Source organism: Antedon mediterranea, chromosome 6 (genome assembly GCF_964355755.1).
Source record: "Antedon mediterranea chromosome 6, ecAntMedi1.1, whole genome shotgun sequence".
Taxonomy (NCBI): domain Eukaryota; kingdom Metazoa; phylum Echinodermata; class Crinoidea; order Comatulida; family Antedonidae; genus Antedon; species Antedon mediterranea.
Window position 1 is genome coordinate 31667459 of NC_092675.1, and position 27653 is coordinate 31695111.

The window sequence follows — 27653 nt, forward strand, 5'->3', positions numbered from 1 at the left end:
CACTAATCGGGTATATTCTGAAGGTTTAAAATACACGTCCCGTATTAAACAAACGGAAAACATAGTATAGAAACAAAATGTTGAAGATGAATGAATTGAAACATAAAAATAAATTAGAAAGGGATTAATAAACTGTAGTATAGCCATCAAAACAAGCCAAGTCCGCGTTATGGGGCTAGGGTTAATCGATTAATCATACATTTTTGTTAAACAATAGGTTTATTACTTTTCCAACTTAATTCGGCTAAGTACACCTCTGAAAAATCTGGATTAGGTCCATGAATAAAATAACGAAGATGAAACCAGGCTACCTTACGAGATCATCAATCAATCAGAGCTTGTAGCCCCTCTATCATAACTTTTAATTATCGAATAAAGCGTATATATTATGTGAATTCGACTTTGTTGTAGTCTGCATCCAGATACAAGAGAAAAATTAAAGTGGGTAGGTATTTTACAAATTGTAACTCTCGTTACTGTAATGCTCTCTAAATGGTCGTTTACTAAATATTTTAATATTTCTATTGTCGATTGACTTTTGCATATCTTGTGATCGTTCAGAATTGTTTTTGTTTTGTTTATAAGGAGGTGATTCTGACAAAAATGAACAAGCAAACAGAGTATGACCGTTCTCAAAAGTCTTGCAACCACAAATGTGGTAGGCCTACAATTGATCATCCGATTCCATTTCTTGTGATTGCATGTCTACAATTCCTAACTGCAATTGCTGCTGGAACATATTTTGGTGGTGTGATAAGCACACTTGAAAAACAATTTCAATTTGACAGTAAAATGTCTGGATTAGTAGGTATCATAAACGATGCATCAAGTTTATCAGCTGTTTTATTTGTAACATATTACGGATCGAAGTCAAATCAGCCAAGAATTATTGGAATAGGAGCTATAGTTAGTTCGCTCGGTTATTTCTGTTGTGCGGTGCCGCATTTTTTCAATGATAATTATCAATACAAAGGCATGTCAACAAACGATGAACAACAAAATACTGGTCCACTTTGCAATGTTACCCTTGGTAATAATTCGGCTGAAGAAATACTGGAAACAGTGTATGTTGAGAAAGACACGAGTGGCATTGCTTGGCTTTGTATTGGCAATTTGTTGATTGGTTTTGGTACATCACCATTATTCCCGTTGACACTTACTTATCTTGATGATTCTACAATCGATCCTTCCACAACATCGATTTATATTGGTAATTATACAACCTTTAATTTACTGTAATCAATTACCATATTTGAAATTTTAGTCGTTTAAATTGATTTTAATGAAAGCTACTTGCATTTATGATCAGTTTAAATGAGTTATTTTATGCTTCTCCTAAATTGTTTAACCAATTAAATAATTGTTGTTATAATTATCCTTTCTTAGGTACCTTTATGACGATGACATCATTTGGACCTCTTCTGGGGTTCTTTACTAGTTACAAGTGTTTGTCATTATACGTTGACTTCGAACGCTTTAGTGTAGAAGACAAGCCACTAGGATTTCGAGATCCAACTTGGCTAGGTGCTTGGTGGCTTGGATATCTTTGTGTCAGTGCTTTAATGTTATTTTTGTCTTTACCAATGTTTTTCTTTCCAAGACACCTCACCAAGCACGAATGTCAGATATGTAGCCGAATGATTAATGATGGTAAAAAAGAAGACATTATGGTTGGAATGTCTTTTCGTATGTTCAATGAATCTAGCGTCCTTGCAAATATTATTGGTAAGATACAAACTATTACAAAGTCAACCTCAAAAGAAAATTAAAAATATCAATCTGTTTACCAATTTTTATGAAAATTTAAAAATATTTTTCTCTATATGATTACATAGCCCGCAAAATATTGTCTATTATACGATGTTGACAAAAACAAAGAAGACAACAGAACGATAAATATCATGTTTGTTAATTTAAGCTTAAATTAGTTTCTTCCATAAAAATCACCGTATAATTACTATTGTAAACATTTATTTGGTTTATTGTTTAGGTTTTATGAAAGCAATTAAAAGACTGATAATGAATCCTGTATTGACATTCGTATTATTGGCAACAGCTTGTGACGTAGCAATTATTGGAGGCTTCATATTCTTTGTAGCCAAGTATATTCAAGTGCAGTTTAATGTAGCTCCAGCTATCGCTTCCATCATCGTTGGTAAGACTTACTGATCATAATGCTCATAACTCATTTTCCTTAAAAACCATAAGATCGCTATTCTTTCAAAACTCAAGTGTATCCACATCCACATATAGAAAAAATCAGTTTTCTTTAAAAGGGTTGGGGTGGTTGTGTTTAAAAAAAAATTAAGATGCTCATCATCCGTAAGCATTAACTAACTGATGGTTGTAGAGATCATCAACGGGAGAAATTTAAAGAACTTCCAACGAAAAGTGACAAAAAGATTACATATGCAATTTTCTTCTCCACCGGCATAGTTTGTTGCAGATCACGTCATACGTATTTAGTGTCACTTTTTAAGACCAATTTATGTAAATTTAATTTATTTAATTACAAGAACAGTAATTCCAACTGTTACGTAAAAAGGTCGAGCGGCTTTTTTTGTAAGAAATATTTCTTGTTATTTTTAGGTCTTACCACAGCTCCAGGTAATATAATTGGCAACGTTATAAGCAGTTTTATAATAAAAAGATTAAAACTAAAGTTACGCGGCTTATCTCTCATGGTAGTAAGCATCTGTTTGACGGCGGCGTGTTTGTCAATTCCTGTACTCTTTATTGGATGTACCAATCCTAAAATAGCTGGTGTAACTGTTAACTATGAAAATCACCAACAATTGTAAGTAATTCACATCCATCTAAATATTAGGGTGTCTAGAAAACTTAGATCTCAGATATATCTGAGTTTTCTAGATCTAGACAACTCAGATATCTGATACTATAAATTTTTTTGATACTGCCACGTTAGATAGAAAATGTCTGACGATTTTACCGTCGTATTAGGCCTACTACCCACAACCTGATTGTTTACTCAGCCACAACTCAGACGTTTAATTGATTCCCATCCTGGTCATCAAGTTAAAGCCCGTATAAACACGATAAGTATGATCAATTATCTAACTTATATTTGTAATTTGTTTGGTTTCATCCTTAACAGAAGTTTACCAGTTGCTGGTGATGCCTGTAATCAGCATTGCTCATGTTCAAACGGTGTTTACGAACCTGTTTGTGGCGCAGATGGTGTAACGTATCTATCCCCGTGCCATGCAGGATGTACTACACTACACAATGATATTGCTAACAACAAAATGGTATCAAAATTACTCTCAATATTTTACTGAGTGATTTTTTATAATAATATTTAATAATGTAATGAGTTTAGTACAATTTGTTTTTAAACATTTATTAGATTATAATATGTAGGCATATGTGAATAATTAATTCTAACAAAGAATGTATATTGTTTGTTTGATGTTTTTATAATTTACAGAACTTTTCGGACTGTGCATGCATTGGTCAATCTTACACGGACAGTGACATTCCTGTGGCTATTGAGGGCGTATGCAATTTTGTTTGTGATAAAACATTTGTATTTGCTCTATTTGTTGCAATCATTTCAATGTTTGCTAGTATGAGAACAAATCCATGCGTAATGACAACATTAAGGTACCTACCGTATGTCAAGTGTTAGTTCCGCATTTTACAATATTTTTGCACGCACCACCCGTAATTCCGTATTCGACATACATATCGGGATACTTCCTTCATGGACAGTCAAACTATTTACCTTTCGTATGAGATTTTTCGTTTTTGGTCCATTTACTCATTTATGCATTTCTTCAATTTATTGGAAAATACCAATAATACTGTACCAATATGAAAATGTAAAGTTTATTTACTTAGATCTGTAGCAGACGAGGACAGAGCTGTAGCGATGGGTTACCAGAGTCTTGTAGTAAGAACACTAGGTAATTTTAATGACCTACCTTGCTTCAATATTACTTTATTTTCAAGATGATTCTCTCAATTAGTAAGGGAGTGCAGACGCATTCTCTCCATAAATTCTTCTTTTTTTCTAATTCGAACCTATCCATAAAATCCTTACGGGCTGCGGCTGCCAAAAATTATTTTTTAAAGAACTGATTGATTACGTTGTAGGTTTCTTACCTGCTAGCCTATACTTTGGTGCCGCTATTTCTTCAACATGTTTATATCGTCAAGAAACAGATGCTGGAAATGGTGCATGTCTAATATACGATCTTGAACATTATCGTTTTGGCTTCATTGGTACTTTTGTCGCTTTGAAGGTTATGGGTGGTATTTTTGCATGTTGTGTCTTTTTGACTGTTAAGGTAAGATATTCTGTTTTATATAAGAATAGCATGCATTCAATATTTCTATATAATTTGTTTCTACACCATTAATAATGTAATATAATGTTGCGTTGAGGTACTAATGAAGACTCTTACTCGCTTGACTGTCGTAACACATATATTGTTTATTCAGTATAATACTTCAGTACAATATACAACTATAAGTATAGATAAGGAACGGACGATCAATGATGCTGTCAGTGAGGTGTGAAGTGTGTTAGTCTGCTTCTGGAGAAGTGGCTGTGAGGTGTAGATGTTCTTCTGAAGAAATGGCTGTGAGGTGTGTGCTCTGTGAGGTGGCTGTAAGGTGTGTCTGGGCCCTTCTGAAACTTGGGAGTATATTGGCCCTCGGTTCATTTGCATATGTCACTACGTAATATTAGAGGGTAACGATTGGTCCTAAGTTGATCCAGGGGTGTTTAAGTGGGAGTGATTGATCTTATCTGGGGAGGTTACAATGATGAATTGGCCCTGTCGAATCTCTGCTTAAAACTGTCAGTATCTAATTGTTTTACGATGGGAACGGTCGCAAAGTTAAGCTAAGTGTTTTCTTTAGGGACTCTATTATAAACTAAATGGTCATTAAAACATCTGGACAAACTCTCCCCTGGACTTTCTGGGTCAAGTTTGTGAACTTATTTGAATTCCGATACAAAGGTCGATTTCTTAAATATAAAAGTATATCGTTATATTACATCCCTCTGTTTCCCTTTTTTTCTTCTTCTAATCTATTTAAAATATAAAAATGGTTATAATGGTGGCATGCAAAATTAAAGTTATATAAAGGAAAAAAAAACATTATTATACATATATGCAAAATTGAGTTAGCCAAAACCATTGACTCTGAAGTGTAACCTTATCACTTTCACTCTCTCTCTTCTCTCTCTTTAAAAAAATGAAATTAAAAATGAATTTGGTATAAAAATTCGGATTACCGAAATATAAACATCACAACGGTTGGGTTTCCCTAAAAAACATCGGTCAAGAAGTCGACTCTCGTTAATTATTTGAAATAGAAAAAAATTTTTATAAAGGATAAATTGAAATCAATCGGTGGGTTTATATAATAATCGATAAAAACGGAATGCACTCCACGGTATGTCCAACATGTAGGTAGTGGTGTAAGGGATCTCATTCAAATATACCATACCGCAATTCAAGCATTGGTATTTCTTGTTGAAGGATATTTGTTGGCAATTTTTGTGAAAAAATGTGCCGCAGCATTTGTTGATTGTACAATCAGTATGAAAGTTTTTAATTTCGGGGTTACATTGACAAATTTGGCAGGGGGTATCTTGGTATTTATTTTCCAGGTACTGCATGTTACGGATGTGCGAATGTAGTTTTTTCTTATATTTAGTTACAACATATCCAAATGGTGAGTGTTCGCTAGGTTTTAATTCGTCTTGGGGTATGATGCCTGTTTGTTGTCGGACTCTTGAAAAAAATGTTGTGCATTGTGGGGCTTTGATGTCTTTTGTAATTGCTAAGAGCAGGAGGGTCATAGAATAAATATGTTGTCTGTGAAATGCATGTGTGTTTGGTATACAAGTGGCGATGCCGTCTAGATTAATGGAAAGGTCGATTGTGGAAAAGTCAAGTAGGGCTGGTTCACTCTTATGCTTCCAAATGTAGTCTATAATGGGGGAGGACATTTTGTCGAAACAACATAAATAACTGCCAATGTGTAAAAGGGTATTTAATTTGAGGTTTGTCAGTTGGTCTGCTGGACGGATGTCGCAAAGGAATAATAAAACTCTTTTCAAGGAATCTAAAGTAAATGGCATCGTTTTGGTAATATGGAGAATTACGTTTTGTTCGCTTTGGTAAAGGATTATCTTCTTTATAAGGGCACATTCTGTGGACAGGGGCGTCATTTGAATTTTGTGTTTTAAGCATTACTGTGTAACGTCAAGCTTTTCGGATTCCATTTTAGGGGGAAATTTGGAATTGACTAAAATTACGATAAATAAAATTAAAATGTATTTAAAATAAACAATATTAAACTAAATAAACGATATAAAACTCAAACAATAAAATTTCAAGTTCAACTATTACAACAATCTCACAAAAGTAAATTAACTTATAATTCGACAGTAAATAATGTATATTTGATACGCTCGTGCAACTTATTTATAGTCTGCCCATCCGGTTGTTTATATATATATAGCTCGTAATTGGCTCTACTCCTCCCTCGAGCGTTAATCAAACGTCAATTGGTCAAATTTAAAGAACTTAGAGAATATGTACAATGAATATATATCAAACAAACGCACATCGATCACCGCCTATCATAACGCCACCTATCGTAACACCACCCCCAATACGTAATGTAAACATTCGACAACCTCCAGAGGAACGACTAGTAGACAAAAATAAGCAAAGCAAAGATACTACACATCGAAATGTACCAGTTGAATTGTATACATCGCCCAAACCACTAGTACCCAACATAACTGAATTTAAGTCAGCACACATCCCAAAACAACAAGACTTAGATAGATTAATTGATGTTATTCAAAGAAAGATAATTAGAGATTATAACCTCCCAGTAGATGTTAAACAATTACGTGTTGAACAAGAAACTTCACCATTTTTTAAGCCAGTTTACGATTATTTAGCTCATGATATCCTTCCAGCTGATAAGAAAGCAGCTCGTGCAGTTCAGAATAAGTCAGAGCAGTACATATTGTGCAACGGTTTACTATTCCGTTTATTTTTCCAAGATAAAGGTGGAGAATTTGTATTGCAATTAGCTGTTCCTGAAAACTTATCAGAGACTATTATTTCTCAGTATCACGACAATTTGTTAAGTAGCCACCAAGGTACGATGCGTACTTACCTTACCATTAGGAAATTATTTTACATGCCCCTTATGTTCGAGAAAGTCAACAATTATACCCAAGCGTGTCTCAGATGTCAACAATTTCGTCCCAAAACCGATAAATTACGTCCTTTACACGATCGAGTACCAGCAACTTACCGTCCCTTTCATACACTCAGTCTAGATTTTAAGAGTATGCCAACATCACCTTCAGGTTTTAAACATATTATGGTAGTATGTGATGAGATAACTAGATTTTTGATTTGTGTACCTTTGAAATCCATTGATGCCGAAACAATTTGCGAAGCACTAATTCAAAAGGTCATCAGTATTTTTGGGCCCCCATCTCGTCTTATTTCAGATGCAGCAACCTCCCTTACAGGAAAATTATTAACACTATTATGTAATACCCTTAATATTGATAGGAAAATCATCAGCGTCCACAATCACGGTAGTTTACAAGTTGAACGTCATATCCGCACCGTATCGGACCTGTTAAAGGTCAACCTTAACCAATTCGGAACAGATTGGGTTAGATTTGTATCAACAACATGTTATGCTTATAACTCGTTTTCATCCCCACATCTAGGAAACCACTCCCCTTACGAATTAGTTTTTGGCCGCCAACTTCCAAGTTTGACCTCATTAGCATTTAACCCTATTTCAGGATTGTCTCATTCCTATGAAGAATACTTTGAACATCTCAAGAAGAAATTTCAAAACATTTCACAGACAATGCTACAATTACAGCGAACACAACAAAACGTCCAAAACTCGAAAATTTCCCAACGCTTAGAAAAAAGTCCAATTTACTCAGTAGGACAACTCGTATATTTATACAAGCCAACATCATCATCACTAACAGCAAATTCAAAGAAAATCGCCGCAGAATGGGTCGGACCATTAGTGATTCATGAAGTACTAGACAGAACACACTACATCCTAGCGACGATTAAAGGAGAAATACTTCGCGACGTATTCAATTATAAAAGACTGAAACCCTGTTTTATGAGAACGCCTAAAGAACGCAAAAATTTTACACATCTACAAAAACTTAAACAATTGTTGAATGAACCCACCGATGATAATAACGAGAAAATCCAAAACACCATTAATGTAGTAAATGACGAAACCAATGTTGAACATGATAGGACACCAGCCCAATTGCAATCAGATACCCTTACACATCCAACTAAGATAGAACCCCTTAACTTGCAACCTTACATTGACTGTGTAGAGAATAACATGGGATTAGCAGCCCCATTCCAAATGAAAGAAGAACAAATTAAGGAACAAACTAATTTAATTATGACAGCACCTAATGATTCAAATATGATATTAAACCGAGGTAGATTTAAAGCAGGACATTTCCAAGTTTTAGTTTCATATTCTAAACCGACTTCAGCCGAACGCAACACCGATAAAACAAAACACGAATCTAATGATCGCAAATTTTGGTGGAATATTGACAGATATAACGATACAGATAAATTAATTAAAGAGATCATTAATGATAAACAGATACCGATAAGTGGATCGCCAAAACGATTCATAAAACGTTTGTATAATGCAACGAATTACTGATTTAATTTTTTTTTGCAAGATTATTTTTAAATTACGACATTTGCTAAATTAATGATAGCATAGTCTACGTATTTGATGAGATTTGTTTAGTAATGATGTGATTTCAGTTAAAAGAGAATTGAATTTATGTTTAAGTATTGATTTGTAACGAGTTTTTTGATAAAGATTAATTTTGAATTTTGATGATCGATATATTGAGATATTGAAAAGAACGACAATCATTTTGTAACAAATATTTTGTTTAACCTTTGAGTCGTTAATCTCAAGCATTAATTAATTGATATACAATAACAGGAGATTTTCTTAGTACTTTTAATTGTAATTTTTTTTTAAATTGAGTACAAAAGTCGAATTTGTCGATTGATTGAAATCGTAATTACCTGTGAATATAAATGCTTAAATCGATAAAGTTGTGATGATAACGATATATTGTGGATAAGTTTGTGTCAACGGGACACACACATTTGTTTCTTTTAAAGTTTTAAGTGATTAAGTTTGATATTTTGATTTTAGGCTAATCAGCCACAGTTTCTTGAGTTTTATGTTTTAATTTGATGATTTATGTTTGAAGGCCATTAGAATGCGATGAGTTGTCGCACAATTTGATGTATGTTCAATGTAACATACTATTTTTAAGTTTTGTATTTTTATTTGAACTGATTTATGTTTGATTTACGCGAATTTTATACCAAATTAATTTTTAATTTCATTTTTTAAAAAGAGAGAAGAGAGAGAGTGAAAGTGATAAGGTTACACTTCAGAGTAAATGGTTTTGGCTAACTCAATTTTGCATATATGTATAATAATGTTTTTTTTTCCTTTATATAACTTTAATTTTGCATGCCACTATTATAACCATTTTTATATGTTAAATAGATTAGAAAAAAAAGGGAAACAGAGGGATGTAATAAAACGATATACTTTTATATTTAAGAAATCGACCTTTGTATCAGAATTTAAATAGGTTCACAAACTTGACCCAGAAAGTCCAGAGGAGAGTTTGTCCAGATGTTTTAATGACCATTTAGTTTATAATAGAATCCCTAAAGAAAACACTTAGCTTAATTTTGTGACCTTTCCCATCGTTAAACCAGGAGTGATTGACACTATTTAAGTACAGATTTGACAGTGTCATCCATCACAGAAATACCTTATTATACCGTTAATCACTCCCACTTAAACACCCCTGGACCAACTTAGGACCAATCAGTAACCTCTAAGATTACGTAGTGACATATGCAAATGAACCGAGGGCCAATATACTCCCAAGTTTCAGAAGGGCCCAGACACACCTTACAGCCACTTCACGGAACACACACCTTACAGCCACTTCACGGAACATCTACACCTCACAGCCACTTCTTCAGAAGAACATCTACACCTTACAGCCACTTCTTCAGAAACAGACCTACACACTTCACACCTCACCGACAGCATCATTGATCGTCCGTTCCTTATCTATACTTATAGTTGTATATTGTACTGAAGTATTATACTGAATAAACAATATAATATGTGTTACGACAGTCAAGCGAGTCAGAGTCTTCATTAGTACCTCAACAACGCAACATTATATTACAATAAATACATCCTTATTCACATTGTACTTAAACTTGAATTTTATAGTTTTGGAAGACTCCAAGAGATAAGAGAAGACTCCAAGACTCCAAGAGAAGACTCCAAGAGAAGACTCCAAGAGATAAGAGAATCAAGAAACTGAAAAACCAATACGAGGATTATCCAGCTTCAGCTGATGAAAATAAAATTACAGAAACGTTGGCATAGCTTGTTTTCTATTCACATATTGATGCAATTATTCAAAATTTATAATAAACAAATGCTTGTATAAGTATAGCAAATATTATTAATTAACTTCTTCCTCATTATAAAACTTATCGATATTATAATTACACTAATAAATATTAATAACAAATGATATAACTATGATGTAGTGATTCAATGTATTCAAAATTAGAACGTTCTAATTAATTTGCTTTGGATGCGAAACGTATCGGGTGATGGTGATAATACAATTTTACACACAATTATTTTTAAATCATTTATACATTGGAAATTTTGGAAACAATTTAACAAATTGAATATGGTGAATGTAAGAAACAAATGAACTAGATGTATTAGAAAACAAGTGAAGGTTGTTAATTTAATTATATTACAGCTACTGTATTCGGCCAAAGACATCCAACGCCTACAACGTGAAAACAAGTGAAGGTTGTTAATTTAATTATATTACAGCTACTGTATTCGGCCAAAGACATCCAACGCCTACAACGTTTAAAGCTCGCAAGTTCGACTCTTTCAAAAACTATCACTGCAGCTTCACATTATTTCTGACCGTCTTCGCTCATCCAATGATATATTCACCCTTTAAGTGCCTAAAACAAACTTGGCAAATTTCATTTTCATTGGACATTTTTTGGCGGTGGATCTTTCTCTTGGAATTTATTACCTCATTCGTCATCGTTAAAACAATAAATTATTAATCTGTTCTTAAAACTCACCTTTTTTATTCTTTGGCTTTTTCTAAAGTTTGTGCCGGTCAACACGCTACACTTAAATTTTGATGTTGTTAACATTTAGGGCCTACATTAGAAGATTGTTCAAATCATGTAAAACAATTTCCGGGCGGGAACCTTTTAGTTTGCAAAAGTAATCTCGAAAAGAACTCCATGTGGAAAAGAAGTCCACCCAAGAGTACTAAAATGAAGGAGCACATGGTCTTCTTTTTGAAAAGCCTGTGGTACTGGTAAGGCCTTATAGTACTGAGGCAGGGAGAGCACATTTAACATCTTTTTTTATTTTGATTTTGTTAATCAATGTTGCTACATTGGTAGCAAATGTCCGATTTATGCAAGATGTTGTATTTTAATATGTTATGAATAAACGTTTATGGTAGTTGGTGTGTATGGCCGCACCATCCCAGAATAAAAACATGTTTTAAACAGATAGTTTGTCTCCGATGGTTTTTGTATGCGGTTAATGTTTTTATTTTTTAGTTTTTATTTTTTTATTTTTTATGTTTTTATTTTTTTGAATGCGCCTTGAGCACTCTTGAGTGGTATGTGCGCTATAAAAATCCTGTTATTATTATTATTATTATTAATGGAGAGTGAAATAAGATCAAATATAGAACATTTGCAAAGATGCCGATTTCTAGACGAATTTTCGAAGCTTAGACTAATTCCGTCGCCGCATAGGCATATACGAAGTGGAGTTTTTAAAGTAAATAACCTCACCTAAAATTTTAAAGTCGCATCTGGATAGTTGAAATTTTAAATCATAATTATCATAGGTGTATGTAATAAGTATAAGTGCAATTCTGGGCTCTATTTCATTTAGCTCTGCCCCAACAATGGTGGGTTAGTAGGCCTATTGGAGACTTAATATTTAATTTCATATTTCAATGAATAGGTGCGCTTTCCGGGGAGAAGCTCTGGCTACTCTTTGGGAAGTAGGCCTAGAGTGTACTACTCTACACGTCCAGTGATTCCATGATGAAAGAGGGCGCTGTCAAATTATTTAATTCAAAACAACAACAACAACGACGAGAATTCGTAATTATACCAAAGAACTTATAACACAAGAATCTCCTGTTCGTCCGAAGCGCGTAACAATTTCGAAAGGCATTGTGGGATAGAATAGAGCTATGGGTGGCGCCATTGTGAGCCATGGAGTAGGGCGCCCGCTTCAAATTAGAAAGTCAAAATCATAGAGGGGATCTGCTAATGCTCTAGGGTGGAGTAGAGTAATTGACTGAGGAGTAGTGCGCCCGCATCAAATTAGAAAGTCAAAATCATAGAGGGGATCTGCTAATACTCTAGTGGGGGGGAGGGGGGGGGGGGGGGGGTAGAGTAATTGACTTCCTAGTTTGGAGGGGGCGCTGCTCCATGATGTGAAATGGCGTCGCCCAGTTTGACCTTTTAACCCTGTACTTCCGATACTGTGTTTCGAATGCAAATTGAAGAACAGGAGATTCTTGTGTTATAAGTTTAGGCTAGGGGCTAATTAGTATTACTATACTATTAAAATGGAAGAAGGTGGCAGAAAACGGTTTAAATTTTTAAAACTTGATAAACAATGTGTCTTTACTACTGATAAAAATGTTATTGAACTCTTTCAGAAGTGGTGAGTCTCGAATCACAAATCGGTTATTATTAATTATAATTATTTGTTGCATCTAATTCTAGGCTAAGGCCCTAGCTAGTAGGCCTAGGGGCGCTAATGCAGTTTCGTACCCACCCCTTAAAATTACTCAAAATCTTCATCCAACCTACTCACGAGTTGTCCGCCCTGGTCCAGTGGATCAAATTTAGCACCAGTGGAGCACACAGTAGTGATATAAAATAGAAATAAGTCACTAAATTTATTATCTTTTCGTATGTTAATACACTGTGTTGTGCTCAAGTGAACACAATTTGGAGCCAGTGGAGCACAGTGATATAAAATTATAAATAGAAACAAGTCACTGAATGTTAATTATTTTGCTGGCGTATTTATTTTCGTATTTTAATACACTGTGTTCAAGTGGACCCAATTTGGCACGCGCGCCCAGAGGAGCACAGTGATATAAAATAGAAAAAGTCACTGCATTTTAATATATTTTCATATTTTAATACACTGTGCTTTAAGTGGACCCAATTTGGTGCCAGGGGAGCACAGTTATATAAAATAGAAATAAGTTACTGAATTTTAAAATCTTTTCAAATGTTAATACACTGTGCTCAAGTGGACCCAATTTGGAGCCAGTGGAGCACAGTGATATAAAATAGAAACAAGTCACTGCATTTTTTTAATATCTTATGTATGTTAATACACTAAAAATGACTTTTCAATGTTTCATTTTAGTATTCTTTATTTTTTTGCATAAAAAAGAAAGGGACTGTAAATTATAAACTTAATATCTTTTATAGTATTCAATTAGATCATAGTTCAAGAATTTAGATTTTCACTCCAATTAAGTATCCAGTACATGGTGACTAAGTTGTTCCATCCAACCCAATATATTTATAGAAAAGACAACTTCAAAGAAAATGTCACTTAGAAGGGACACAGCCCAAGGCTATTAAGTACATTTTTTTGTATCTTTATGTATGCCTACCTATATCCAGTGAACATGATGTTAACATTAAATATTCTCATCCCTAATGTGGGATTTTAACGCGTTTCTAATTATACCAATCAGTTCCAGAGTTTTGGACAATTTTGGGGTAAGGAACACAAATATCTGTAAGTGCAGTTTTACTTGCTCATAATTTTTGGTATCAATGTATAAAGCAGTGTCTCTTTATTTTTATGTAAGTTGATTGTAATTTAGATAATTAATGACATCACATAAAGACATTGGTTATGTTTTTTAAAGATTTATTGTCCCCCAAAAACAAGAAAAATGAAGATTAATTATAATTTTTTTTTTATTCCCCAATGTTTTTTGCCTTTTATTTTATCCATTTACACAAGGTAGGTCCATAGAATATATAATCAAAAACAATCCCTCAGGATGTATCCTCTTTTGTGGATTTAGAGGCTATCCCTGGAATCATACAAATGCATGTTTTTTCTATGTTTGTTTTCTTTTTATGTATGGTATCAAATCAATTTGTAAGTTATTTCTTTCGTCTATGTGGATTGTTATGTGTTTCTTTTAATTTCATCAGCTAATTTGTACATGCATGTCAAAATAGAAGTGACGAAATGCCTGAAACCACAATGAATAACTCGCCGGGTAGATTTTTCTATGCACAAGTTTAAAATGAAAAAATATACTTTAAATTATAGGGGTGTAAAGATGCTTATTCAACACTATAACTATGATCAGATGTTTCAAACTTACATGAAAGATGATTTTATGAAGGTAACTTGTTCATTGATCAATCTTCTTCTCATTCTATTTTAATTTTGTTTATTCACATGGATTCTAGTCAGCAATTCAGCTTGACGTGGTTGTTGACTGATTTCAGCAAGCTGTACCGATTTAGCCAAATATGTCATGTTTTGTCATTCTTTGCATCGTGCAAACAGTTCAAAACATGCACTGAATGCACTTGTGGCAAATTTTAACACTAAGCCCTAAATTATGTCTCGTCTTTCATTGTGGTATTCTGAATAATTATTTTACATTATATAAAGTTCTGGTTTTACACTTTACTGCATATTATATTTTTCCTTAAACCTAAACAGAAAATAAGCCATAATATGCAGTTTGGACAACCTCTGTATCTACGTACGTGTGTAAAATACTACATCATACATTCTTTGTTGACGTCAATACCATACGTGATATTAATTGTTGATGCGTTTCAACGTGCGGATTGCATTTCACATGTTTATAATTTATTTGATGAAAATCGAATAAAAGTTTATTTTAGACAGTTATTAAAACAAATGAATTATTATTATTATTATATCAAAATTTATAAAGCGTCAATTCAAAGACCGAGGTACAAAATCAAAGGCGCTGGGCATGTTAGTGGTCGAAAAAATGAGTTTTGAGCAATTTTTTAAATAAGGCAACAGAAGAGCAGTGTTTAATTTGTGGGGGGAGTGAATTCCAGAGTGTGGGTGCAGCAAAAGAAAACGATCTATGACCAAAGGTTTTAGTGGCTATGCGTGGAACAGAGAGTAAAAAATCATCAGATGATCTAAGAGTTCGTCCAGGAACATAAAAGGCGATTAATTGACGGATGTAAGCAGGTTGGTTGAAAAGAAGTGCTTTAAAAGTAAGGAGCAAGATTTTTCGTTGAGTGGAGAGACTATTCCATTCAATGCTCTATTTTACCCGGCTCCACCTCATTAAATAGTCATAATTCATCATTGTATACCACAAACTATCTACTGTAGCACGTTTTTTTTTCAGGAGTTTTTTGAAGATTCAAATGTCACAGACACCTTAAACATTTTAAACAGCAGTGGTGTTGCTACAAACTTTGGTAGGTTAATCATTTATTTGATACAAATTATATAATTAACTAATAGATTACTTTAAAATCATTAAAAAAACCAGGTCATTCTTATTGTTAAATATACGAGGAAATATAGAAAATATATATGTACTACCAAACAGTTTATGATGAATGATATCTCGTTAATGCTTATCTGGCCATTTAAAAAAAATAGCAACCATTTACGTCTATTAAAGATGTATTGTCCACCTGAAAAAATAATTTGGAGTGGAGCTGTAGCTTGGTGGTTAACGTGCTTGCCTTCCAATCCCAAGGTCCCGGGTTCAATCCTGACCTGGTCCCGGGTTCAATCCTGACCTAGTGCAGGGTTGTAACTCATGACTCTTTCAACTCCACTCCCTAAGCCTCAAATGAGACTTAGTTTATAAGCACGATAAATTATTAAATAGTTTATTCATCCTGTAGTTGGTGAGTTACTCGCTGTTGGATGAGTATGAATAAAAAAAAAAAAAAGTCAAATTGGATGCCAGCCAATGTGTTTTTGGTTGAATTTAACCATTTATTTTGTCATTTTCAAAAAAGTGAAAACATTATTAAGTGATTAACTTTATTTAAACTACAAAATAACATATTCTGTCTGATTCAATTCTGATTTAATTAATCTTAATTTTTCATGTTTTGGGGGACAATACATCTTTAACTTATCTAAAAATCTCTATTATTTACTTTAAATCCAAAGACAAATCACTGAAAAAATGAAAATGCTTTGGCTACCAACTTGATGTGCCTTGTTAAAAATAGAGCAGTCAATTTTTTAACTCATGAAATATTCTCACCATCATCATAAACATTCATTATTTGTATTTGCATGTAATATGACCCACAACCATCCAATCAAATGACAGGAATTTATTTATGTTATAATAAGTGATATTTAAAAAAAAACAATAGGTGACATTTTATATTTTCATCAATCCCTCTATTAAAGAATTTGACATAAAGAATTTGAAACTATCATTCATAAATTTTTAGCTAAATTTCTAATTATGTTTGTGGTGTTTAGAATTAACACATGGTGTACCACAAAGATTACATGTCAGTCAAGTTTGAGGCCGTGCTGGCTTGAATTTCCCAATTATTTGATATTTAATTCAATGATGAAAACTAGACAAAAACTTAAAGGAGCCATGTTACAGTATTGTTAACATACTTTGTTGTTTTACAGCTACGAATGTAGTTAGAGTGGAATGCAGCCCAGTACCCTGTTTTTATACTAGTATGTCATTTTTTGATAGACTACAGAAAGAGTCAATTGTAAGGGAAAATGGAAGTATTGCCAAATGTTTAGACGAGTTTTATGAAGGCTTTACAATTGCTGATGAACTAAGAAAGGTTGGTAGAAAATAATTCGCCCCTGGACTCCACCTCGGTGGCTCCCTTGCTCTCAGCCAATTAGAAGGGAGAACAAGTGCAGTGTTCACCACCACGCATAAATTGTTTATATTTATTTTTTCTTTTAAACACCACCCTTACTCAAATGATGGTGAGAGCACTGATAATGAATATATTCTGTTTTTTAATGTGCAATATATAATATCGAAAAGAGATATTTTTTTAGATGCTGCTTGTAGAAGACTCTGATAACTATGAGATCTACACTGATCAAGAGAGAGATGAGTTTCTATTTCGTCTTCTGAAACTAATTTGCCTTGGTGGCCCAGTGTGTCAATATGAAGATAACATAATGCCATATTTTGATACTATAAAAGCATTATATAAAAATTTGATAAGGTAAATTTGATTGTTTGAAGTACAGTTTATTTTATTGTAGAAAAATAGTAAATTATAAACTGATACTCTTTAATAAATATAGTGTGTGTTAAAATGTTAAACTCGTGAAGAAATAAGTACATTATTATTTCTGAATGATAAAACTATAATATTACTGTATCACCAAAAAGCTTTCTACTTGTTTTTACAAATTAATTGTGAATTAATAGTACAGGATGTTTTATTGTTCATTCATAGTGTTCAAAAGGATAGCAAAGAGCTTCTCGTGTCTTCAATTGTATATAGATTCAAAGGATTTGTAAGTATATAATATTAAATTACTAATATTATCTTAGTTCCTGAATTAACTGTAGGATTTCAAAACAAATCCTGTTTTATAACAAAGACATTTAGTGAAATGATGAGGCCAATAATTATTTTATCAAGAAATAACTGTTTCTGCTGTAGCAAAATAAATATTATTATACAGTGTACAGTACAGTATATTTTTGACAGCAGAATTCATAGAAAATATATATATATATATACTGTATATCACCAGGCGGTTTAGAATTAATGTTCTTTGCCTGCTGTGTTTATATAAAAGTATCTCTTCGGAGATCCCGCCTTGTGAATAAAAATAGTGAAAGATGAGGGCGTATCAATTTGATCTCTGTTGCGCGTGCGTACTACTGAGGACTAGTGCAGTTCCGCCGTACCACGCCGAGAATGTTAAAGAATCGCTATCCAATCGAGTTCGAACAATACCATGAAAGCCCCAGTGGTCTAATGGTTAGGACATCTGCATATCAAGCAGGCGGTCCGAGTTCGAGTCTCGGTTTGGGCGACTTTTTCTCATTCTCACAGATTTCCTCATCTTTATCGTTTCAAATTAATTAATTAAATTTTAGTATATCACTAGGCGGTTTAGAATTAATGTTCTTTGCCTGCTGTGTTTATATATATATACTGTATGAAATATATAATTTCCTCATCAAACTTGTGGATAGACAATATTGGGGAAGGGACTTTTAATTAAAATAGAAAATGAAATTTAAATTATACTCTTTACCATGTTTATCGAGTAATTAAAAAATATACAGGCTCACGAAAGCCAGTTTGAGTTAAAAGAAATATTTAAAAAAAAAGAAATATTGAATATAATGTAACTTTACATTTAGAAATTCTGATATTTTTTTTTATTTTAAAGGATAAGGATTGTATGCTAGTATTTCCAAGTAACGTAGAGCATGAGCAGAATGTAGCGTATGCCATTATTGACCCACTTAAGCGCCATGTGGCTATTCTACAACACAGATGGGTGGGGTCAGTCTGGTAATGAAATTATGTTGGTGAGGTCAGTTTTTCAGTTACAGAAAGATTATGCTTATTGTAGCACACCAGGTGCGGAATATTGCGCATAAAATAGTCAATGAACAGCAAAATGATACGCATCAGAGTTTATTTTAACTCTCCAATGATGGACATATTTTTGTAATTGACTGTTTGACGTATGAAGGTTTAAACTATATAAATCAAAATAGGAACAGTTCTACTAGTAAACAAAACAGTAATACATATATCAACAAAAGGATAAACACTACTCTTATGGTATAAGTAAGGAAATACAGTTAGTAGTATCCAATAAACTTACATTTCTGGCTTTCAGGTGTATATAAATAATCCTATTAGATACAAGTATTCAGCAAGGTAGTATCCAACAAGGTATAGCATTTAACTCCTACCTATAACACTACCCTAGACATAGACAAGAATTGTAAAAAAAAGAATCCTGTACTATACTGTGTGCTAGGATTTTTTTTGGGAAAATATCCAAAAAATTAACTTTTTAAATTGTAATTATTATGCTATAATATTGCTAATCAAATAAAGATCGAAACGTTGAATCATGGCTTTCCTTTCGTTATTTTGATTCAGTGTTATACTATTTAAACATAATCAGTGCTATTTTAGTTACTCTCTGATCTATAGAAAAGTGAAAAAATAATATCTTTATACATCCTAAGTATATGTATATATATATATCTCTAAGGCTGTGTTTATACAACACCCTAAATTTGAACACATCTTTAATTTTTAGCGTGTTGCACGGGCCGAGGTCAACCCCACAAAAACATTGTAGTTATACATTAAATCGTAATACCGTGTCATACCATAGTTCATAATCCTAAGTGTTTATTAAGGATTTTAATAAAATGGATGATTTCATGTAAAATTTAGTTTATTCAGTTATTGATTTTTTAAATCTGCTTTTGAATTAAAAAAAAAATGTTTTAGAATTAGGATAAAACTATGCTACATTTTGCCAAATTATGCCAACATTTGATTAGCATTAATGTCAAGTGCTAAATCAGTTAAAATATGCAAAAGCACAATCATTTATTACTGTAGATTTGGTAAACATTTTCACAGCACATACTTATATTTAACGAGAGGTCAAAACAATACTCTGAGGACACCTTCAACACGCCAACTGCAACCGGGAATCCACACAATTTTAGGATTCAGCCAAGTAGCCTTTTTTGCAATTAAAATCTCATTACACGGAATCTCTTCGATGTTACACAACACACTTTTTGTAAGCGTGGTGAATATGCGTGTAATAGCATGTTGTATAAACGCGCCCTAACTTCACTTGCACTGATGAAGTGCTAGTGTTGCCCGAAAGCTCTGCTAATTTTCTGGTTGTTTTAATTTATCATTTTGATTTAGCATTTCTTTTAATCCTAAATTAAACATCACTTATCTATACAATTAATATAGTTGATGACAACCGATGATGGATGTTTCAGCAACTTATGAATGGCAGGTGTGATCCTAAATTAAACATGACTTATCTATACAATTAATACTGTTGATGACAACACCGATGGTTGATGTTTCAGCAACCTATGAATGGCAGGTGTGATCCTAAATTAAACATGACTTATCTATACAATTAATACTGTTGATGACAACACCGATAGTTGATGTTTCAGCAACAATGGCAGGTGTTATTGAATTTATTCAATTTGTTGGACAAGTTAGACCGGCTGCGGTGGCAAGCAATCAACTAAACGTCAAGTTTACTGTTATGTTCTAAAAATAAAAACTGTACAAACTTACTACACTAGAATAGAAAATACAATTAATAACTAGATACTATTTTAGCGTTGTGCGTTTGATACAATTAATAACTAGGAACATACTCCAAACAAACTTTGAACATACCTAAAACATACCAGGAACATACCCGGAACAAACTCGGAACATACTCAAAACTTACACGGAACATAATTGGAACATATTCGAATCATTCTCGGAAAATACTCAAAACATTCTCAAAATATTCTCGGAAGGCCTCCGGAACATACTCAGGACACACCCAGAACATTTTATTTTTTTATTTATTTTATTTTATTAGATTTTCAGGTACAACAATACATGACAATACAGCGGTGCAGCACCCTGAGGATTGCCATGAGTGCAAAGCACTATCGAGATGGCTCTCCATATACTGCACTAGAACATATAAGACAAACACATACACAAGATGCTCTACATAAACAAAGACTTATTATTAAGTCTTTGGGAGTGGAGTTGTAAATTGTCATGAGAAAAAAACCCTGACATGTGACAGGACTTGAACCCAGGACCCTTAGATTGGTAGCCAAGCATCATAACCACCAAGCCACAGCTCCACTCCAACGTACTTGGAACATACCAGGAACATACTCGGAACATACTCGAAACATACTCGGAACCTACCCGGAACATATTTGGAACATACCCGGTACATACCCGGAACTTACTCGGAACATTCTCAAAATATTCTCGGAACATACTCGGAACATACTCAGAACATAATCGGAACATAATCGGAGCATATTTGGAACATACCTGGAACATACCTGGAACATACTCGGAACATACTCGAAACAAACTTAGAACATACCCGGAACGTACTTGGAACATAATTGGAACATACTCGGAACATACCCGGAACAAACCCGGAACATACCCGGAACAAACCCGGAACATTCTCGGAACATACTCTGAACATTGCCGGAATAAAAAAGGGAAATACTAGGAACATACTCGGAACATACTTGGAACATACCCGGAACATACCAGGAACATACCTGGAACATACCCGGAACATACTTGGAACATACCCAGAACATACCAGGAACAGGAAGTTCCGAGTAGTTCCGAGTAGTTCCGAGTAGTTCCGTGTAGTTCCGTTTAGTTCCGATTAGTTTCGAGTAGTTCCGAGTAGTTTCGAGTAGTTCCGTTTAGTTCCGTGTAGTTCCGATTAGTTCCGAGTAGTTCCGAGTAGTTCCGAATATTGACGAGTAGTTCCGAGTAGTTCCGAGTAGTAGTTCCGAGGTATGATCCGGGTATGTTCCCAGTACGTTCCGGGTATGTTCCGAGTTTATTTCGAGTATGTTCCGAGTATGTTCCGGGTATGTTCCGAGTATGTTCCCAATATGCTCCGAGTATGTTCCGGGTATGTTCCAAATATGCTCCGAGTATGTTCCGGGTATGTTCCGAATATGCTCCGAGTATGTTCCGGATATGCTCCGAGTATGTTCCGGGTATGTTCCGGGTATGTTCCGGGTATGTTCCGGGTATGTTCCGGTTATGTTCTAGGTATGTTACAAGTATGTTCCCAGTATGTTCCAGGTATGTTACGAGTATGTTCCCAGTATGTTCCCTGTATGTTCCCAGTATGGTCCGGGTAGGTTCCTAGTTTGTTCCAGGTATGTTCCGAGTTTGTTCTGGGTATGTTCCGAGTATGTTCCAAGTATGTTCCAGGTGTGTTCTGAGTATGTTCCGGAGGCGTTCCGAGACTATTTTGAGAATGTTTTGAGTATTTTCCGAGAATGATCCCGGTATGTTCCGATTATGTTCCGATTATGTTCCGATTATGTTCCGAGTATGTTCCAAGTATGTTCCGAGAAATTTTTGAGATCTGTCTAGACCGTCTGTCTGTCTAGACCGTCTGTCTGTCTAGACCGTCTGTCTGTCTAGACCGTCTGTCTGTCTAGACTGTCTGTCTAGACTGTCTGTCTAGACTGTCTGTCTGTCTAGACTGTTTGTCTATCTTGACTGTCTGTCTGTCTAGACTGTCTGTCTGTCTGTCTAGACTGTTTGTCTCTCTAGACTGTCTGTCTGTCTAGACTGTCTGTCTAGACTGTCTGTCTAGACTGTCTGTCTGTCTAGACTATCTGTCTGTCTTTTTTTCAATTCAATTCAATTCAATTCAATTTATTTTCATAAGATACATCATTGTGAAATAATATTAAAGTGTTTTTTTTTGTTTTTGTTATAATTAGAATGCACTTATGCTGGAGAAACATAAATAAGCCCGGAGGGCTTTAAGGCTAGTTCCACCAGAAAAAAAAATAATTCAAAAAGTATATATAATAAATGTTTCAAAAGTAGTAAATAAATAAATAAAAGAAAATAAAATATGAATAAATAAATAACAAGAATAAAGAAAAAATAATAAACAATTTAAGCTACATACACAAGCACAACAAGACACAGGACAAAAACACGTGACAGAACGAGGACAGAAGGGACGAAGATGCTGGACAAGAGTTAAAAAACTGGGTTAGAGGATAACGACTGAATTCTTAGGGGAGATCGATTGAATACTTTGATACCAACGATGATTTGTAGCTAAACTTGAAGGATTCGAAAGAGCGGTTAGTTAGGGAGGTGTGAAAAGAATTCCATAAAATAGGGCCAGTGGATTTAATTGAGTTTCTTGCTGTGGAATGGTTATTGATTGGGATATATTTATTAGAGTTGCGGGTGTTATAATTGTGAACTTCGTTGTTTTTTGTAAAGAATCGGTTAAATGTGATAGGAAGTTTCTGATTACTAAATTTGTGCATGAACAAAGCAGTCTGTAAATTATTTATGTCGAAGATGTTAAGAGTTTTTACTTTGTAGAAAGGGGTTTGGAATGAGTGAGGTGTTGGGAATGGGTACAGATGCGGATTGCCTTTTTTTGTAGTTTAAAAAGTTTGTCAAGTCTTGTTGTTTCTGTGCTAGTCCATGAACAAAGTGTTTGGTGTTTAGAGTGTGTGACAGCCCAAGCAATGTAATTAAGATGTGGCAGGATAAGGGTATTATAAAGGGAAAGTAAAATGTTTTGTGGGAAAGTGAATTTGAGTTTGTTTATTATACCTATAGATCGAGAGATTGTGTTGGAAATTGTATTAATGTGACGCTTCCAGTTCAGTTTGTTGTCAATTGTCACTCCAAGGAATTGAGTATGATCAACTTGTTTGATTAAAACATCGTCTATGAATATTTCGATGGGGTTTTCTTTAGATTTTTTACTATTTGAGAAGTGAATAAAGTTAGTTTTATCAATGTTTAATAAGAGTTTGTTAGTTTTGAACCAGTTTGAGACGTGGTGAATTTCGGATTTAAAAGTTGAAATTAATTGGTTAAGGTCGGGATGAGAGAGCAAAATATTGGAATCGTCGGCAAAAAGAACATAAGAGAAAGAACTTGAGGCTTGTTGGATATCATTGATGTAAATGAGGAAAAGGAGAGGTCCGAGTATAGATCCTTGGGGGACGCCACAAGTCATAGGAAGGCAGCACGAGGAGTGAGAATTAAAGGATGTGATTTGGGTTTGGTTGTGGAGGTAGTCAGAGAGTAGAGAGTAGGGAGTCCAACGGATGCCATAGTGATAAAGTTTAGATAGTAAGATGGAATGATCAATTGTGTCGAAGGCTTTAGAAAGGTCAAGGAAAAGCCGATTGTGTGGTGATGTTCAGAGAGGGCAGAGGAGATTTTGTTAAAGATATAGAACGGCAATATCAGTGGAGTAGTTTGGTCTGAAGCCATATTGGTTGTCTTGAAGAATATTGTGATAAGAAAAAAAGTTAAAAAGTCTATTATATATAAGACGTTCGATTATTTTTGAAAAACACGATAGAAGAGAGATGGGACGATAGTTGGCAAAAGAGTGAGGGTTTCCTTTTTTATAAATTGGGATAATTTTCGAAGTTTTTAAGGCTGTAGGGAATTTTCCGGTAGACAAGCACAGATTGAAGATGTATGTTAACGGTTCCGAAATTAGAGGTGCAATGTCTTTAACTACTTTTGGAGAAATATCGTCAAGGCCCGGACTTTTACCGTTTTTGAATTTTGATGTTATGTCATTAATTTCTTTTTTAGAAGTAGGAGCGAAAAAGATAGAGTTTTTAATAGGGTCTTTTAGAAAATCAGAATGGCTCCCGGAAGATGATTGAATGTTTGAGGCATACGTAGGACCTATTTCTGCAAAGTATCGGTTAAAATTGGTAGCAATATCAACGGGGTCGGTGATTTTTGAGTCATTATTATTAAAGAAATTAGGTATATTTTTGGTTGTGTTTTTTCCAAGTGCGTTGTTGATTGCTTGCCACGTTTGTTTAATGTTGTCTTTGTAGCTGTTAAATTTGTTTGAGAAGTGTTGTTTACGTGATATTTTTAAGTTTGGTTAGTTTGCTTCTATAGTCTATGTACTTTGTTTTGTTCTTTGATATTGGTAATTTTAAATATTTTTTGTACAACTTGTTTCGAGTGTTTATGGATTTAATAATTTTTTTTGTTATCCATGGTTTTGCTATTTTTCGTTTGTTTATTTTAATCTTTTTTCTAGGTATGTATTTGTTATATAAGATTGAAAATTTGTTACTAAATAAATTAAAAGACTCATTTGCTGAGTTATGCTGGTATATTTCATTCCATTCAGTGGTCATTATATAAATTCCTAGTGATGCAATTGATTTGGCATTAATTTTTCTTGAGTAGAAGTTTTCTTTAGCATTGGTTGTGGGTTCGTTTGATGTGTTCAATAGAAGAAATACAGGAAAGTGATCAGTTATGTCGTTGAAAAGAACTCATGGAGTGATGTTGTGTTTTATTACGTTAGTGAAAATGTCTGTCTGTCTGTCTAGACTGTCTGTCTGTCTGTCTAGACTGTCTGTCTGTCTAGACTGTCTGTCTGTCTAGACTGTCTGTCTGTCTAGACTGTCTGTCTGTCTGTCTAGACTGTAGGTCTGTCTGTCTGTCTGTCTAGACTGTCTGTCTGTCTGTCTAGACTGTCAGTCTGTCTAGTCTGTCTGTCTGTATGACTGTCTAGTCTGTCTGTCTAGACTGTCTGTCTGTCTAGACTGTCTGTCTGTTTAGACTGTCTGTCTGTCTAGACTGTCTGTCTTTCTAGACTGTCTGTCTGTGTCTAGACTGTCTGTCTGTCTGACTAGACTGTCTGTCTGTCTGTCTGTCTAGACTGTCTGTCTGTCTGGACTGTCTGTCTGTCTGGACTGTCTGGACTGTCTGTCCGTCTGGATTGTCTGTCTGGACTGTCTGTCTAGACTGTCTGTCTAGACTGTCTGTCGAGACTGTCTGTCTAGACCGTCTGTCTAGACCGTCTGTCTAGACCACCTGTCTGGACCATCTGTCTGGACTGTCTGTCTGTCTAGACTGTCTGTCGGTCTTGACTGTCTGTGTGTCTGTCTAGACTGTCTGTCTGTCTAGACAGTCTGTCTGTCTAGACAGTCGGTCTGTCTAGACTGTCTGTCTGTCTAGACTGTCTGTCTTGACTGTCTGGCTGTCTGTCAAGAATGTCTGTCTGTCTAGACTGTCTGTCTGTCGTTGTTTTTTGTAAAGAATCGGTTAAATGTGATAGGAAGTTTCTGATTACTAAATTTGTGCATGAACAAAGCAGTCTGTAAATTATTTATGTCGAAGATGTTAAGAGTTTTTACTTTGTAGAAAGGGGTTTGGAATGAGTGAGGTGTTGGGAATGGGTACAGATGCGGATTGCCTTTTTTTGTAGTTTAAAAAGTTTGTCAAGTCTTGTTGTTTCTGTGCTAGTCCATGAACAAAGTGTTTGGTGTTTAGAGTGTGTGACAGCCCAAGCAATGTTGCAATAATTAAGATGTGGCAGGATAAGGGTATTATAAAGGGAAAGTAAAATGTTTTGTGGGAAAGTGAATTTGAGTTTGTTTATTATACCTATAGATCGAGAGATTGTGTTGGAAATTGTATTAATGTGACGCTTCCAGTTCAGTTTGTTGTCAATTGTCACTCCAAGGAATTGAGTATGATCAACTTGTTTGATTAAAACATCGTCTATGAATATTTCGATGGGGTTTTCTTTAGATTTTTTACTATTTGAGAAGTGAATAAAGTTAGTTTTATCAATGTTTAATGAGAGTTTGTTAGTTTTGAACCAGTTTGAGACGTGGTGAATTTCGGATTTAAAAGTTGAAATTAATTGGTTAAGGTCGGGATGAGAGAGGAAAATATTGGAATCGTCGGCAAAAAAAACATAAGAGAAAGAACTTGAGGCTTGTTGGATATCATTGATGTAAATGAGGAAAAGGAGAGGTCCGAGTATAGATCCTTGGGGGACGCCACAAGTCATAGGAAGGCAGCACGAGGAGTGAGAATTAAAGGATGTGATTTGGGTTCGGTTGTGGAGGTAGTCAGAGAGTAGAGAGTAGGGAGTCCAACGGATGCCATAGTGATAAAGTTTAGATAGTAAGATGGAATGATCAATTGTGTCGAAGGCTTTAGAAAGGTCAAGGAAAAGCCGATTGTGTGGTGATGTTCAGAGAGGGCAGAGGAGATTTTGTTAAAGATATAGAACGGCAATATCAGTGGAGTAGTTTGGTCTGAAGCCATATTGGTTTCTAGATTGTCTGTCTAGACTGTATGTCTAGACTGTCTGTCTAGACAGTCTGTCTGTCTAGACTGTCTGTCTAGACTGTCTGTCTGTCTAGACTGTCTGTCTGTCTAGACTGTCTGTCTGTCTGTCTGTCTAGACTGTCTGTCCAGACTGTCTGTCTATACTGTCTGTCTAGACTGTCTGTCTGTCTTTACTGTCTGTCTGTCTCTCTAGACTGTCTGTCTAGACAGTCTGTCTGTCTAGTCTGTCTGTCTAGACAGACTGTCTGTCTGTCTAGACTGTCTGTCTGTATAGACTGTCTGTCTGCAGACAGACAGACAGTCTATACAGACAGACAGTCTAGACAGTCGGTCTGTCTAGTCTGTCTAGTCTGTCTGTCTAGACAGACTGTCTGTCTGTCTAGACTGTCTGTCTGTATAGACTGTCTGTCTGCAGACAGACAGACAGTCTATACAGACAGACAGTCTAGACAGTCGGTCTGTCTAGTCTGTCTAGTCTGTCTGTCTAGACAGACTGTCTGT

The 27653-nt window shown here is 34.6% G+C and overlaps 2 protein-coding genes across 5 annotated transcripts; both read left to right on the forward strand.

The window, feature by feature from the left end:
- Nucleotides 1–403: 403 nt before the first annotated feature.
- LOC140051209 (solute carrier organic anion transporter family member 2A1-like) lies at nucleotides 404–11703 on the forward strand. 3 transcript variants are annotated; one of them, XR_011845489.1, is made up of 11 exons: nucleotides 404–445; nucleotides 586–1210; nucleotides 1387–1725; nucleotides 1991–2155; nucleotides 2590–2797; nucleotides 3116–3269; nucleotides 3449–3624; nucleotides 3862–3926; nucleotides 4117–4310; nucleotides 10366–10891; nucleotides 10969–11703. XR_011845489.1 is itself a non-coding variant. In XM_072096345.1 (10 exons), exons 2-10 carry the CDS (start codon nucleotides 604–606, stop codon nucleotides 10522–10524), a joined length of 2067 nt encoding a protein of 688 aa, XP_071952446.1. In that variant the 5' UTR covers nucleotides 404–445; nucleotides 586–603; the 3' UTR covers nucleotides 10525–11703. The 3 variants fall into 3 exon arrangements, 2 of the variants coding, with proteins under 2 accessions (XP_071952446.1, XP_071952447.1); XM_072096345.1 differs by having other exon boundaries at nucleotides 10366–11703; XM_072096346.1 differs by having other exon boundaries at nucleotides 412–445; nucleotides 589–1210; nucleotides 10366–11703.
- A 1051-nt stretch (nucleotides 11704–12754) lies between these two features.
- Nucleotides 12755–19589, forward strand: LOC140051131 (cilia- and flagella-associated protein 300-like). Of its 2 annotated transcripts, XM_072096252.1 has the most exons (8): nucleotides 12787–12882; nucleotides 13866–13964; nucleotides 14533–14608; nucleotides 15611–15683; nucleotides 16882–17048; nucleotides 17275–17447; nucleotides 17685–17745; nucleotides 18637–19589. In XM_072096252.1, exons 3-8 carry the CDS (start codon nucleotides 14543–14545, stop codon nucleotides 18763–18765), a joined length of 669 nt encoding a protein of 222 aa, XP_071952353.1. In that variant the 5' UTR covers nucleotides 12787–12882; nucleotides 13866–13964; nucleotides 14533–14542; the 3' UTR covers nucleotides 18766–19589. The 2 variants fall into 2 exon arrangements, with proteins under 2 accessions (XP_071952352.1, XP_071952353.1); XM_072096251.1 differs by lacking the exon at nucleotides 13866–13964 and having other exon boundaries at nucleotides 12755–12882.
- Nucleotides 19590–27653: the final 8064 nt, after the last annotated feature.